The sequence below is a fragment of the Fusarium proliferatum genome (genome assembly GCF_900067095.1).
Source record: "Fusarium proliferatum ET1 genome assembly, contig: FPRO_scaffold011, whole genome shotgun sequence".
Classification (NCBI taxonomy): Eukaryota; Fungi; Ascomycota; class Sordariomycetes; order Hypocreales; family Nectriaceae; genus Fusarium; species Fusarium proliferatum.
In genome coordinates this window covers 66,319-77,848 of record NW_022194800.1, presented here as the reverse complement: position 1 = coordinate 77,848, position 11,530 = coordinate 66,319, and the positions used below count along the sequence as shown (strand labels likewise).

Here is an 11,530-nt window from a genome sequence, read left to right as displayed (position 1 = left end):
AGGCTCAACGGGCATCCGCGTAATCCGATTGATCCTAAGAAGCAACTCCTTGCGGAAACATTCCAAAACACATGCTCGTTATCAGAGGCTTTGGACTTTTGTCTTCCCTTTTTATGTCGCCAGAGCGAGCTGCCCCAGTCCTTCATTTTCTCGATTTTCTTTCTCAAATCTGTTGCTTCTGTACGCGATCAATTTATCATAATCGCGACGATCGAACTAACCCTTGCACTTTGCCCCTTAGCGTTTTAAGTTGTTCGATATAAAACACAATCGATAAGCTCGCTGGCTGACATCAGCTTCAATAAACACGGATATTGATCGAAAAATGGACGAAGGCATTGGAATGTTGCTCCTCTTGGAGGACAAGAGGAAGTTGACCATCGGAATTGACGAACTGGAGCTCAACGGTGCGGATCTTTTAGAGAAGACAATGACGCCAAGCCCTCGACTGATCTTTAACAGACCCTGCTGCAAACAAGTCAACTCGCTCCTCCTGTGCTCCTTTCTCTGGCAGTAAGCATTCAAAACTGTGATACGAGACAACATGTAAACACTTACTGATCATGCTTCTCTACAGAATCCGTTCCCAATCATAGCATACCCTTCTACAACGTCCTTTGGGCTGAGCTCTCCAAAGACCAGATCATAATCGACTATGCTCATCACGCTTCGAAGACATTGATCAAACCTAAGAAATGGGTCTTCACGCTTGCCAAGGACGACGAGTCGACCAGCGGTACACCAGCCGAGATCTTCGTCAAGACCCTCATGACACGCGCCTACGGTGATGCGCAGTCTCAGAAACGCGCCTACGTGCTGATCAACCCGAACTCCGGTCCCGGTGGTGCTATCAAGCAGTGGGAGACTGAGGTGAAGCCGCTCTTCCAGGCGGCAAAGATGCAGATTGACCCCGTGATATTGAAGCACGGTGGAGAAGCCGTTGAACTGGCGCAAAACGCCGACCTGTCCAGATACGATACTATCATGGCATGTTCTGGTGATGGAACGCCACACGAGATTTTCAACGGCCTTGCTAAGCGACCTGATGCTGCCAGAGCGCTTTCTACGATGCCTGTCAGCCATATCCCTTGTGGCTCGGGAAACGCATTCTCTTGCAACTTGTACGGATCTCATCGACCTTCTTTCGCTGCCCTTGCCATCATCAAGGGTGTCGTGACCCCGATGGACTTGGTGTCAGTCACTAGTGGTCACAACCGCATCATTTCGTTCCTCTCCCAGACGCTCGGCCTCATAGCCGAGTGTGATCTTGGCACAGAACATATGCGATGGATGGGCAGTGCGCGTTTCGAGGTCGGTGTCGTTCAGCGCATGTTTAAGAAGAAGTGTTATCCCTTTGATCTGGCTGTCAAGGTGGAGATTGAAGACAAAAGCGATGTCAAGGCTCATTACAAACATCACGCGAGCTCCACGAGCCTGAATCATCTAGCCAAGAAGCTTGATGCAGACCCTGTGGCTGAAGATGCAGGTTTGCCGCCATTGAAGTATGGCACGATCCAAGATGATCTCCCCGAAGGATGGGAGCTGATCCCCTATGACAAGGTTGGCACATTCTACGCCGGTAACGTGAGTAATCAAAGCAGCCCTTGCATTTGGAATAATACTGACTGTCATAGATGGCTTATATGTCACCCGATGCTCCCTTCTTCGCTGCCTCTCTCATCTCGGATGGTTTGATGGACCTCGTCACTATCGACGGTGACCTGCCTTTTTTCACAGCTATCAAGGTCCTTCTTGATGTTGAAGCCGAGAAACTGTTTGACAACCCTCATGTCACCTACAAGAAGATCTCAGCTTACCGCATCATTCCCCGGGATCAAGAGGATGGCTATATCAGCATTGATGGTGAGAAGTGCCCATTCGGACCTTTCCAGGCCGAGATCCACCAGGGCCTTGGGCGAGTAATCTCCAAGTCTGGCAAGTATGAGGCCGCGGGACCCAAGAACTGGGACAAGGTGACACTAGCCGACCGCATCCATGGATGAGAAGAGAACATGACATGACATGGGATGTATGACGTGTTGGAATGGTGGTGGCTAGGGGAGCAGATGGGAATAAAGGCTTTCTGGCGATAATGATACCCACGTAAAAGGATGCGCACATGGCAAGACTTTTAGAAGTAGCACTTTTTAATTCAGTGATTTAGTTCTGATTAGAGAATTGTTTGGGCCCACCGCTCTGTAGTAGTTACCTATTATCCTTTTCGGTACAAGATTGGTACTGTGCAACAGAGGAGAGAAAATATATTGGCCTTTCTAGGTTATCACTTAGATAGCCTCGCCCCTACCTACGGCAATCACTTGAATAACAACAGTCCCAGATTATTCAAATCACAATCAAGTCTTTTAGCCTTCCACCCTCACCATGAGGTGGTGATAAGCTGAGACTGACGCAGGAACCAACAGTGGATCGCGGGGTCCTTGAAGGCTACCCCACTGTCAACCTCATGTCTTCATAGCAACTGACTTCAACCATCCCTTTTGTAGTCGATAAGACTCTGTGCTCCGCGCTGCCAACAAGGCTCTCAGTTCTGTTAACTGGAGGCTTAAGGCATTGGATTTTCAGTCAAAGTTCCTTTCCGACACCGAGGGCAGCTCATTTGTGCCCGATATGGCCCGTCGAGGTCGAGGTAACAGGATGCCATCAGGCCCCTGGGGGAGATTGAAACCTGTCGAGCAGGATCCGCTACAAAGTATTGGTCTTCCTTCTAAAGGTGATGACAGGTACGTAATAGACGGTGAATGTTATCTAATAAACACGGGAGATTGATCACTTCCCATAAGACAAGAGACGAGCTGACGAGAGGCAGCTTACTCAACCCCAAGACACAGGAGTGGTATTATAATCAGATAATTTCACGTTTCCTTGCTTTCTGCACAGAAGCCGGCGATAAGGACTCAATTATACGGAGTTTCGAAGCTCTCGATATACGAGCAGTTGACCCAACCCCTGCAACATCATACACCAGACCTCCGCCTGGATACAGACCGTCTTCCACGGCAACTTCTGCAGCAGTGTCGTCTTCGACACCGGCTCCAGAAACTTCAGCTACAAATGCTGGTAGCTTTTCTCAAGCTCCCGAATCAGATTCCGCTAATGCTGCCGCATCGCCTGCACCGTCTGCCCTGAGTGGCACTCTGAAAGCCCTCCGTGCTATCATCCCGTCTAGTGGACCATCAACTTCTATGTTGGCAGCTATTGAGGACCCTGGCAATACTAAATCTCTGCAGGATGTCCTCATGGCATTGAGAAAGCTTCGAGAAGGTTTGGTGGCTACAAAAAGAGCCGATCTCTTCTCGATCCAAGCATACATTTTCTCTATCCGCCTGTCCATTCTCGCTAAGCATCCTGAATCTTATCACCCGGCGATTCTACACCTTCTCCGATACATGGCTATATGGACACCTATGGTTCATAGTGAGATCGAGGAAATCGCCGGTTACTTCATGTTGGATGCCGCATGTCGGCGTAGGGACCTGACCGAGGCATATTTCATCAGACAAGACTTCAACATCAGGAACAAGAAACTGGACCGGATACTCAAGGCGCTGGCACACGACGACTATGTCTCATGGCAGTTCTCGAAGAAGCAAGTCAGCCGACACTGCTTAAAGCTGATGGAGTGGGCCGACGACGATTTGAGACTTCACACCCTGAAATGCTTTTCAAGGTCGTACTTCAACGTGGATCTGCCCTTCTTGGAGTTTGCTACTGGTCGCAAGTGGAATGAGCTGAAAGAGAAGGACAAGGTTGGATGGGAACTTGGCGATGAAGAGAAGGTCACGATTCGGAAAGTGAGAGCCAAGTGAAAGTCTTATCCCAGGCAGCGTTGGCATTTTGCTCGACTGCTGGCGGCAGGTGCGAGCAGTGTCTGGTTTGAGGAACCCACTTATACCTAACTCTTGCCGTTGCTTCAGTTCTAATGTACAGCGATTCTCTTTCACAATATCACTCTTCTATTGGAGCTTCGGCCTCTACTGCCGTTTCTTGAGTGCGTCTGACTGAATAATGGATCTCAACCAGCAGATTACCTAAGGTATTATCATGGCCTCATATATACCTCTAGCGAACATCTGGCAGGTATTGTTCTCTGCTCTCCTACTAGGCACATTCTGATGAAGGTGACGCGGTGGAGGTCCTGATGGGCTGAGAATTGGCAAATTTCATAGACGGTACCTCCTTACCTACTAATAAACGAGCAGTGCCGACCTGAGGCCTGTAGGCTGTGTTTGTTTTCTTCCACCAACCTGACCTAGCAACCACAACTCATCATCGCGAACTCACTTGGCGACCAAGGTATTTTGGAAATGAATGCAGATGCTTTTGATGAATACTTACATTATTTCAATTCTAGTTAACTTGAGCATCGCTGCGAGCGATGGCTAGCAACATCAAACTACACCTTGCTTCACGACAAGATTCTGCTCTCTTCGCCTTCTCTGCATCACTTGCAAAGTGAAAGCGCACTCGACTGGATTCCCTTTTGATCCTCACGCACCCCAATTAAGCAAAACAACTCCTTCTGATATCGCCATGGCACCTCCGCGAAAGAAACCCCGTACCCGTGTTGGTCCGAAGGAGGACCCTGCCGATGAGCAGTCTGCTGGCATTCTCACGGACTTTCGCACCTCCTGGCTTCTTAAGTATGCGCTTCTCTTTCGCCTCAAGCTCAGAGGCGATTCAAATCCTGCGCTGGGGAACAAGAGTCGCTGACCTATATGCATGCACAGGAATGATGAGCAACTAGTCGAGCTCAAGGTGAAAGGCGAAATTTTCCAAGTCGCCAAGAACGTCCTGACCAAGAACTCGGAGTACTTCGAAAGCTGCCTCAACGGTCGCTTTGCCGAGGCCAAGAAGGGAGGCGTTGAATTCAATGACGAGGACATCGAGCCGCGATACCTAGGTCTCTACATTGGGGTCGCCTACAGTCACTCCTCTATTGTCCCACATGCGCATCCCCGTCCTGCCCAGAATCCCGAGGCAGCACCTATCAAGACTCCTATGCGAGACTATGTCGAAGTCTATAAGCTTTGCGACCGCTTCATCAGCCCCAGTATGGGTGAATTTATTGCCCGCTGCATTGACGTCGCCATCGGCAATGGGCACCGCGCCCTCTACCGTACCGAGGCCGACCAAGGAACGCAGAAACTACTCATGCGCGACTTTGCCGACGGCTACGAGGCTCTTGACATGCAGCACGGCACCCAGGTTGAGATTGGCGACCGGATGATCACCTACTTCTGCGAGGGGGTCAGCTACAAAGCTTGGATTGAGACCATGGAGGACCTTCGTGATCGTCCCAAGTTCATTGGCCATGTTTCTCGCGGCTTCGCGACCAAGCTCCAAGAGCTTCAGGCCGGCCGTAAACTCAAACGCAAGGAGTGGGCTGGTCCGGGCATTGCCTAGAAAGACAACCTTCACAACGAGAGAAGAGGATGAGCTTCTTCAGAAAGAAAGTTATGGCTATTCGAGAAATACTCTGGACGGAGAATACCCCAATGATGATATGATGATGCCATGGGTGATGATATTTGGAACCATTGTGAAGAGTGCATGCAGATGCAGCGTGACCGGTCGCTAGTGAGCAAGTGAAATGAGACTGTTCAAGAACGTGACATGATGACATATCCCGCGAAAGAGTTCAATTAGCATTGCTCTAGTTGCCACTGCAGAGCTTCATATTCAGTGGTTCGGGGTGTGAGTTGGTCGAGGTATATCTTATGACTGAACAACATCGGGACCTCGCATAAACAGGTAGATTGGCGAGCCGGTAAGGGATATGATTGGCGTGCCTTATTTATTTTTAAACTCAAACCTCATATTTTGACTAGGTAGTTTGCTGTCTGCTTGATTTTCAGTTTACATGTTGTTTATTGCTTGACTATTGTTTGTTCATTCCCAAAGTCTTTGAACCCATCCCTGACACTCTCTCCTCTCAGATTTATCCAACCACCTCCACGGCAATAAGCCAATTCTCTCATTCATTGAACTGAGGTATTTCTCGGCTTAAAATTGGACAACCTTGCCCAGACGAAAAAGTCTTATCGTATCATCGTCGCATGAAATCGCGGAAGATGACCACCGGGACAAACGAGGACGTAATGGACATCAATCACCGCGCATGGGCAACGTCAGAGACAAGTCCTCGGAAGTGTTCCTCTGAGCTGATAGGGGTTCTTCGGGCCAGGGACCGGCTAAGTCGTCGGGAGTGGGGCCTTCGGGGGTGTTGAGTCGGGGCTCATTAGCCGCCGGGAAACCTCGGCCTGTGATCCAGCGAGGCTCATGACGTTTTGGGTCGAGTTGAATGTGAAAATTCAAGGCATGAGCATGTGGGACTGGGCGAACAACACAAAACAGGTGATAGAGGAAGAACAATAAGACAAGGTGTGTGAATGAGAGAATGGTTGTGACCTGTAAAATGGGATATTTCTATACCCAAGTAATGTATTGCAGTGCAGTGTAGTCTTTCATACAGCAAATCTGTCGCTAGGTCGTGAGATAAATGTTGGATCCTGATGAAAGCCAACCTGGTGAATTTTCCTTTCGAACAATAATCCCAAGCAGCAAGATGGTATTCCTTTAAACGCCGGTCCAATGCAGTATTCCAAGGCTTTAGGTGGTCGTGAAAGCCGAACCAGTAAACTCCGACATATCTCTGGGGGAGGTATCGCCGTCGTCGCTTCAAGCAAATAAAATGAGAGAAGTGTGTTGTTTGTAGTAAAGCCCGACTTTGGTGTTTTGATTTTCCTGTTTTTCTTTGTTTCTTCCTTGGATGGATTCATTTATCGTTTCTCGTAATATTGAACGGCCTTTTCGAGTTCGTCGAGACTTGATCGATCGCCGTACATATTCATGAGAGCCTCATTTCGCTCTCGGTATGCTGCATTCTCGCGCTCCATGGCTTCCATCTGAGCGATGCGTCGCCTTTGGGCCATCTCGAGTGATAGCTTTGCTCCGTACCCAATAGCCACAACAGCCGCGACGGGCTTGACCCTGTAATTGATGGTCAGCATCCAGTGGTGTCGTGTGACACTAAGTAGTATATGACACTTACAGCTTTCCAAAGGACATTCTCTTCTGGGGACGAAGGTGAGGAACAATGTTGGGATGGATACGGGCGGCAGTGGAAAAGGATTGTCGAGGAACACACATCATTGTGAAGGAGGAAGAGGAGGAGAAGAAGGTTGGTTGTGTGAAGGTTTGTCTCTGTTTAGGACTCGGCAAGGGTTGGCAGGTAAAGCAAGGTAAGTTGGATGTAACTCGGTAGTAGTAATCCGTGCTTGAACTAGTCTAATGATGGGAGGAGGAAACGGGAAAACCGTTGGGGGGAGAATAGAGCGGAGGAGAGTTATTATAAGTTGTCTCTCCTGATAATTGTTTCAAGTGAGAAATGTGCCAGCTGCCTTAGTCTAGGTACCTAGGTAGGTATTCTATGTGTTGCTACGTCAATTGTAGTGCATCTCCGGCTAACTAGAACCCCGGACTTGGACAATGTGTATGTCCCTTGACGAACTGGGGTCATGATCGAACGACAAGACGCCCTGGGGATGCCGGCGATGGGCGATAGCCAGAGAGAATCGAGCCTTGAAGTTCAGACACAGACAGGGCAGTGGAGGCAGTGGGGCGGGGGTGTGAGTGCGCCGCCCCAGAGCAGAGTGGCAGAGATGGAGAGGAGCGGCACAGAAGCCGAACAGCGATCAGGTGCCTGGAAGCCCGACTAAACTTGCCTCTACAGAAGGGGGACCTTAGGGGATGATCCCACTGTAGAAAATGCCCAAAAGCGTAAAGGTACTAACTAGCACGCACACACGCTCTGATGGTGAAGTGGGGAAAGCTGTGGATGGAGCGGGAGTGGGCGTTTAGTGTTAGCGTGTGGCACGATGCGGGATGAGCTTGAATTATGGCGGGGTCGGGAAGGATTATATTGGTTGGGGATTTTTTTGGCCTGGTTCTATTTCACTGGCTTGTGCCTCTGTAAAGAGAATTGATGTGTTGTTGATTCCTTGACCGACAAGATTGAGGCCTACTGAGAATGAGCAGGCAAACGCATAGGATTGCTAGAATATGGAAAGCATCCACGACAACTTCGCAATGAAGCCATTATCGGCTGGAGTCGGGTCTCACATTTTCGTCGTCACTGTCACTGCCATTTTCTGGCATCTGCCCCAGATCCAATCTTTTAATTCCACTGAAAAACATTCGACCAAGGTAAGGCTCCCACCAAACAACGGCACCTATCCACGGCCAACAGTGGGGGCATACCCTCTAGTCTCACCACCATGACCTCACCATGGCCTTTCTTGGGGGTTGAGTGGCCTGGTCATTTTTCCAATATTGAGATCCATCATCCATTGATTGTCCCCTGATGATAATGCCGGCTCTTGTGTGAAATCTCCTGTTTTCTCCTTTGGCTGGACCTATTGCTGAGTTGCAGTTGACCCTCTCCCCGATTTTAGTGGCACCACCTCCAGCGTCTCGTGCATCTTGCATCTGCATCTGTTGCACATCTCAACTCGATGAACCTCGCCCCGTCTCCAATACTGCTTTCATTCTCACACCACCAGACACGGCGAGACATGCGTTTCTTCTACTTTCTTTTTCTCAGTATGCGTTTCTGTGTTGCACCCTTTCGGCCACTTTCCGCTTTCCCCGCATCTCCACTCTGTACGGCATCTCTTGTTCACCTTGGCATCAGATTGTGTCTCGTGTTACGGACGGATATAGGAACACGTAGCTGAAGACGCGTCTCTTGGACTGCTGCTGCAGAAGCTGTCTAACGTTAGAACATGGCGCCTGCGCATAAAACCCCTTTGAGTAAAGTAGCGTTTCCCCGCGTCTTCCATTTCACGCGATACAGCACTTGACTAATTCCTTCCTTGGATATAATGCAATACTAGGATCCGCCAATCATACGAATCGGACCCCTCTAGATCCTCGTCTTGCTGCTCAGGCATTCACAAACTGACCGCTCATCAGTCCGTTATAGCAGAGAATCAGACAGGTCAGGTAACAAAAGCTCCTTGCAGCAAAATGTAACAGAACAAATACTCCTCTTTTGCGCCGTATCCGCATCCATTCATTCATTTGCATTGAATGCCCCCTTCCTTGCAACACTTTCAGCCTCATTCGGCTCTGCACCCTAACGTTCGTTATGGAGAATTCAAGGGTCCAGGCTCCATACACGGCCCAGACAATTACCGGCTCCACGCAAGTTCATGCCTCAGTTCTTGTCGGCAACAGCTTCATCTTTCAGGCGCCATATTTCCATTGCCACAATTAGATCATGAAGCTTCTGGATATACCGAGACATGGACCCTTTCTGACCACCTTGTGATAACCTGGCAAGCACACACTGCAACCCCACGTTACAGATCAACATCCTCCACTAGGACGCCTAGGACGCTACCTTTCAACCTTTCTCATTGGCTGATATACTGGTTATACCCCACGATTTGTGAACTCACGGACGCCATCACTTTGTGTGAAATGTCATTTAAAAGGAGAAATCAGCATGCATTTTCTTCTTTTCTTCTCTGAAACGGAGGTTCTGCAGCCGAGTATCTGTCTCCATAATCTGGACCGGTAGTTACATGCCTCTTCCCGGCATGACTAAGCTCAAGACGGCCCGGTTACTATGCAGCAACTGAGCAAACGGCCCTTGCATGTCGAGGCGAGCGGCTTTAAGTTTCAATGGGGGACATCCTCGAACAAGCGCTTCACTCTTCACTTCAATACCAACGCTTTAAGGTTGTAAGCGTGTCGGTTGCAGCATAAAGACCGAGATTATCAAGTTGCATGAGGGATTGGCCAACAAAAGCTAAGCTCTAGGAGGCACCTGCCAGGTATACGACTATCAAGCAAATGTGGATGGGTATCTGTCTAGCAGAATCCTGTGCTGTCCATAATGACATCTCACTGCTACAAGTCGAAATGATATTAAAAACAGGACATGAGAGTATGCGTAATGGAAAATACGAGGTTCCATCAAGTCCCTATCTTCTACCTAGAAGCAAGCTATTCCTTGTACTTTCGACTCCGTGGAAACCTCACAACTAAGCCACCAGCCAATGAGGTGTCACTACCACTGGTTTGACGCATCTTCATCTATCATGAGGTGCACATTGACGAATAAACGATTTTAACAGTCTGGCTATTGCGGGTTCAGCCACACACTTTCCCTAGCCCATTGCAGCTATTTTAAGGTTGTCGAGACTCTTAGGAAAGCCTGTAGGAGATTAGTAGCTATACAAACGATAACTCTTACAGAAGATGATACTTGGGAATGCCGACGGTTATCCATCACTCACACCCTGGTTTGCCAATCAAGGGCTCGAGCGAACATCCCAGTAACTCTATCTTGGGACTGCCATTCAACTGACAATTTTTCAAGTTCCTCTCGTGTCAAAGGTGTCACGCCTGACCCTTGCAACAGATTTGCGCTTTATATACTTGAGTTAGATTGCATAGAGTAACGTACTAGACTGACTGGAATGTCAATCTGTTGCTAGTCTAAGCCCTGGTAAGAAAATTGTGTTGAGAAAATCAGTAGTAGGATAGCATTGTAGGTGCTGAAAATCACAAAGCGGATACGCTGCTCAGGTTTTCACCACAAGAAGACCCAGCTCAGGTTCCATCGATATCAATAACATCTACGCCTTCGCAATTCACCAATAGTTCGCATGTGTTCATGCTACGAAAATAATAAATTTAACTGCCAGAGCATACACATAAGAGATAGACAAAAGTTAAAGTAACCAAAGCAACGCAATTGAACTCAATACACGACATATACGATGCTCTCAGCTCGATTCCAGGACATGTTAGCCGTGGTTCAATGTCTAGTGCTATCTCTCTCGAACAAAGGTTTATAGGCCTGTGCAGGAAGATTACTGATGGGGCGCGGGTAGTCAGTATAGTCTCTGACATCCCGAATAGTTTCGGCAGGCAAACGACTATCAGATCTTTTGAAACAACTGTCAGCTTCATTTACGCGGATCCGGGGAGAGCATATCACTGCTGCAGGTTGAAACTTACACATAATTGGCCATCCTGCCTGTTATTTCATTTCTAGTGCTGATGGGGACCTCTGCACCGTAGTAACTCTTATTGTATTGCTCTGCTGCGTGCCACTGCGCTCTGTTAGAGTGCTCGACGCGGTTGAAGAGATTGTTCTCTGTATTTGTTGTTAGTGCCAGAATGGTTCAGGAGTGGCGTGTAGTTGAGACGTACTGGTTCTATGATCGACATTTCCGCGTGCCAAGTAGGTATTCTGCCTCTCATTGAACTTTGCTTCATGGTGCTTGAACCGAGAGTACGCTTCTAGATCGGGTCCCTCAGGAAGCTGGGACCAATCCTTTGAGTCGGCAATATATTGCTGCTTCGACTCATGAGAAGGATGGACAGGATGGTCAGGCTTAAACCCGGCATATGGGTTGACCGAGTCACCAGTTGAGTTGGCGTTGGAACGCTTGGATGACTTTGAGCCCCAACGCATATTTGCAGAGGGTTATGG

The 11,530-nt window shown here is 48.7% G+C and overlaps 5 protein-coding genes across 5 annotated transcripts; 3 read left to right on the top strand and 2 right to left on the bottom strand.

The window, feature by feature from the left end:
• Positions 1 to 325: 325 nt before the first annotated feature.
• Positions 326 to 2,003, top strand: FPRO_08206 (putative sphingolipid long chain base kinase; the record flags this gene model as incomplete). The annotated part of the gene is made up of 4 exons (XM_031221849.1): positions 326 to 407; positions 463 to 513; positions 578 to 1,584; positions 1,635 to 2,003. 4 exons carry the CDS (start codon positions 326 to 328, stop codon positions 2,001 to 2,003), a joined length of 1,509 nt encoding a protein of 502 aa, XP_031087366.1.
• A 625-nt stretch (positions 2,004 to 2,628) lies between these two features.
• Positions 2,629 to 3,827, top strand: FPRO_08205 (uncharacterized protein; the record flags this gene model as incomplete). The annotated part of the gene is made up of 2 exons (XM_031221847.1): positions 2,629 to 2,741; positions 2,828 to 3,827. 2 exons carry the CDS (start codon positions 2,629 to 2,631, stop codon positions 3,825 to 3,827), a joined length of 1,113 nt encoding a protein of 370 aa, XP_031087365.1.
• Positions 3,828 to 4,551: 724 nt separating this feature from the next.
• On the top strand, positions 4,552 to 5,424 carry FPRO_08204 (uncharacterized protein; the record flags this gene model as incomplete). Its single annotated transcript, XM_031221846.1, has 2 exons — positions 4,552 to 4,661; positions 4,749 to 5,424. 2 exons carry the CDS (start codon positions 4,552 to 4,554, stop codon positions 5,422 to 5,424), a joined length of 786 nt encoding a protein of 261 aa, XP_031087364.1.
• Positions 5,425 to 6,800: 1,376 nt separating this feature from the next.
• Positions 6,801 to 7,173, bottom strand: FPRO_08203 (uncharacterized protein; the record flags this gene model as incomplete). The annotated part of the gene is made up of 2 exons (XM_031221845.1): positions 6,801 to 7,011; positions 7,073 to 7,173. The coding sequence occupies 2 exons, from the start codon at positions 7,171 to 7,173 to the stop codon at positions 6,801 to 6,803; spliced, it is 312 nt and encodes a 103-aa protein (XP_031087363.1).
• A 3,676-nt stretch (positions 7,174 to 10,849) lies between these two features.
• On the bottom strand, positions 10,850 to 11,512 carry FPRO_08202 (uncharacterized protein; the record flags this gene model as incomplete). Its single annotated transcript, XM_031221844.1, has 3 exons — positions 10,850 to 10,979; positions 11,053 to 11,191; positions 11,248 to 11,512. The coding sequence occupies 3 exons, from the start codon at positions 11,510 to 11,512 to the stop codon at positions 10,850 to 10,852; spliced, it is 534 nt and encodes a 177-aa protein (XP_031087362.1).
• Positions 11,513 to 11,530: the final 18 nt, after the last annotated feature.